The sequence below is a fragment of the Montipora foliosa genome, chromosome 1, assembly GCF_036669935.1.
Source record: "Montipora foliosa isolate CH-2021 chromosome 1, ASM3666993v2, whole genome shotgun sequence".
Classification (NCBI taxonomy): domain Eukaryota; kingdom Metazoa; phylum Cnidaria; class Anthozoa; order Scleractinia; family Acroporidae; genus Montipora; species Montipora foliosa.
In genome coordinates this window covers 62,703,898-62,706,397 of record NC_090869.1, presented here as the reverse complement: position 1 = coordinate 62,706,397, position 2,500 = coordinate 62,703,898, and the positions used below count along the sequence as shown (strand labels likewise).

The 2,500-nt window shown below is 39.0% G+C and overlaps 1 protein-coding gene across 2 annotated transcripts in view; it reads left to right on the top strand.

Annotated features, from left to right (window-relative positions):
- The window catches only part of LOC138004077 (uncharacterized), a 53,777-nt gene that overhangs the window by 30,378 nt on the left and 20,899 nt on the right, over window positions 1-2,500 (top strand). For both annotated transcript variants that reach the window (XM_068850485.1, XM_068850479.1), the window contains exon 11: window positions 131-368. In XM_068850485.1, coding sequence (XP_068706586.1) covers window positions 131-368 — 238 coding nt within the window. The remainder of the gene's footprint in view (window positions 1-130; window positions 369-2,500) is intronic.

Below are 2,500 nucleotides of genomic sequence, written 5' to 3'. Positions count from 1 at the left end.
GGTCACGTGACCAGCAGCAACCAGGGTCTCTCTTTCAACGACCAAGGGAGGCAGAGAAGAGAGACCCTGGGAACGAGGTTGCCCTACCTGAAAACAGGTATGTTGTGATCCGAATTTTGCTTTTGCGCAGGTAACAGACAGATCGGTCTCGGCAGCGGAATCGTTAAATTAGATGCAGCGACTCAGACATTGGATCCAGACAGTCAATCGAGTGTAATTTTGAGGTGCAACTGGGGATGCCGGGATCAAAATGACGACTTTTGCTTTTCGAGTGCAAACGCATCAGTCTTGATATTTGCCTCAGCTATTCACTGTAAATTTGACGTACAAAGTAGTGAATTTACTGCAGGAAAGACTTACAATATCAGGTACGTCTTCACTGAGGGCTGATATGAGACTAAAAACTGACGGAAGACACCAAACACTATTTCCTAGAGAGCGTTTTCACGTGACGTCACGGCGGCCACGTTGTTCTTCCAAAACAAAGAAATGGCGGCCATGTTGGTGTACCAAACTATGTCAAACTAATCCTCCGGGAATTGAGCTCTTTTTTTATGCAAATACTTTCGTTTGTTTCAGTATTCCAATATGGCTGCTGGTGACCTGAGTGAAAACGCTCTATAACTTAAGGACGTTCGCTCCAATTGTTTGTGCGCAACTTTTACTGCGCAGGTAACGCGACTGTAATATGTCACGCATTACTTCGAGCATTAGATAAGATCTTATGGCGACAAAAACGCCGGGGAAAAATTTCCAGGTCGGATAAAGAATGGCACATTTATTTCCAATTCATCATGAAACGTTAAAGAGAAAGGACCGGGAGGCTGGGAAAGGTCGCTAATCGAGTAGTGTTGAAAGTTTTGACAAACTCGAGGAAGGTTAGTTCTAGTCAGCGAGGTTGCGTAAATTTAATGAGGTTGGTTTTTTAAAATGTGTTTATTACGTTACGAACTTCTTAGTTCAAAATGAATGCATGTTTTTGAAGTTCTTTTCCTTTACTTTCATAAAAATAGAGCAGAATTATCTTCTCTTCCTAATCCACTTGAATAGAGCGGACCTATGAGGAAACAGCCAGAGATTATATTTCACAAAAACCACACTCCAGAAGATGAGAAGGACGGCAATGGAGAGATATGATACAAAACACTAACCAAATAAAGATAACGCATGCTTGAAACTTTGTTGCTATGCTCAAGAATTTTTTTTTTCATTCACTACTTGCACAATCCCATAATACACCTCTATTACCCCCCCTCCCCCCCCCCAAAACGTTTGCATAACCACTGGTTACAATTTCTCCTGGGACATGAGAATGTCCCAAGAGAAGTCGAAAACAATGCCTATGCAGATTTGTGGGGGGTAAAAGAGGTGTATTATGGGATTTGTGCAAGTAGTGAATCGATCGATACTGTCTTGGGTTCCAGTCCTTCCCCGACAGGTCACGCAAAATCGTGACAAACTTAATTTTCCAAGAGCTTCGCAACATCACATCGATTTTACTCGTTTAGATCATCGGTGACCCCTATTTTTTAAGACACGAATCACTTTCTCTTCTTACAATCTACAAAATATGATGAAATGAAAAAAATCACAACGTAAGAAGTTATCTTTTTTAAACCTTTTCTTTGCGCGTGTGCTGAGTTCCGGAAGTAGTTACAACGGGTAGCACTTGCGATAACGCTCGTTCAGGATTAACTTTACTGTTTACGGCATCCCCAGCGGCATATAATTATCTAAAAAACCCACTCCTATATTTCTGTGCACAGAAACCTTCACTCTTACATATTATTTTTATGATTTTCGACGGATGAGTAGATGAGGCTACATCCCGTTATGATGACCTATCTGTCGAAATTAGGGCATTTTTCCCTTGCCTTCTTCTCCGAAACAAAGTCGGTGACCCCCCAATTTTTTTTCATTTTTGGAATAAGTAATTATGACCTAACTTCAGGCGAGAAATGAAACAAATTTCAACGTGGAAAGATTTTCGCGCGAACGTCCTTAAGCCTAAATAAACTAATTATTTAAAGTTGATTATAAGCAAAACACAAACAACAATGATAAACATGGTAAAACAACGCATTTTATAAAGACTTGACGTTTCCTATGCTGAAACAAGTAGTTTTCAAACATTGTAACACTTACTTTTTAAAATGTATGTTGCCTGGCATAATATACGTCAAGTCTTCAGAAAATGCGTTGGTTTACCACATTTACAACCGCTCTTTGTTTTATTTTTTGGCCCAAATTCTCAGTTTATTTATTCATTTGTTGATTTATTTATTTATCTATTTATTTATTTATTTATTTATTTATTTATTTGCAAATGATTACATAACACAAAGCAAAAAGGGTATCGACAGAGACGAACAAAGTCATTGTATAAAATCAACCCACACTTTATACCCGAAACGCTGAGTAAATATTGAGATGGATCTGTTTGGGTTCTTCACAAACATAAAGGCATAGTATGAAGCGAGCCAAGGTATTTGCTTCGGTA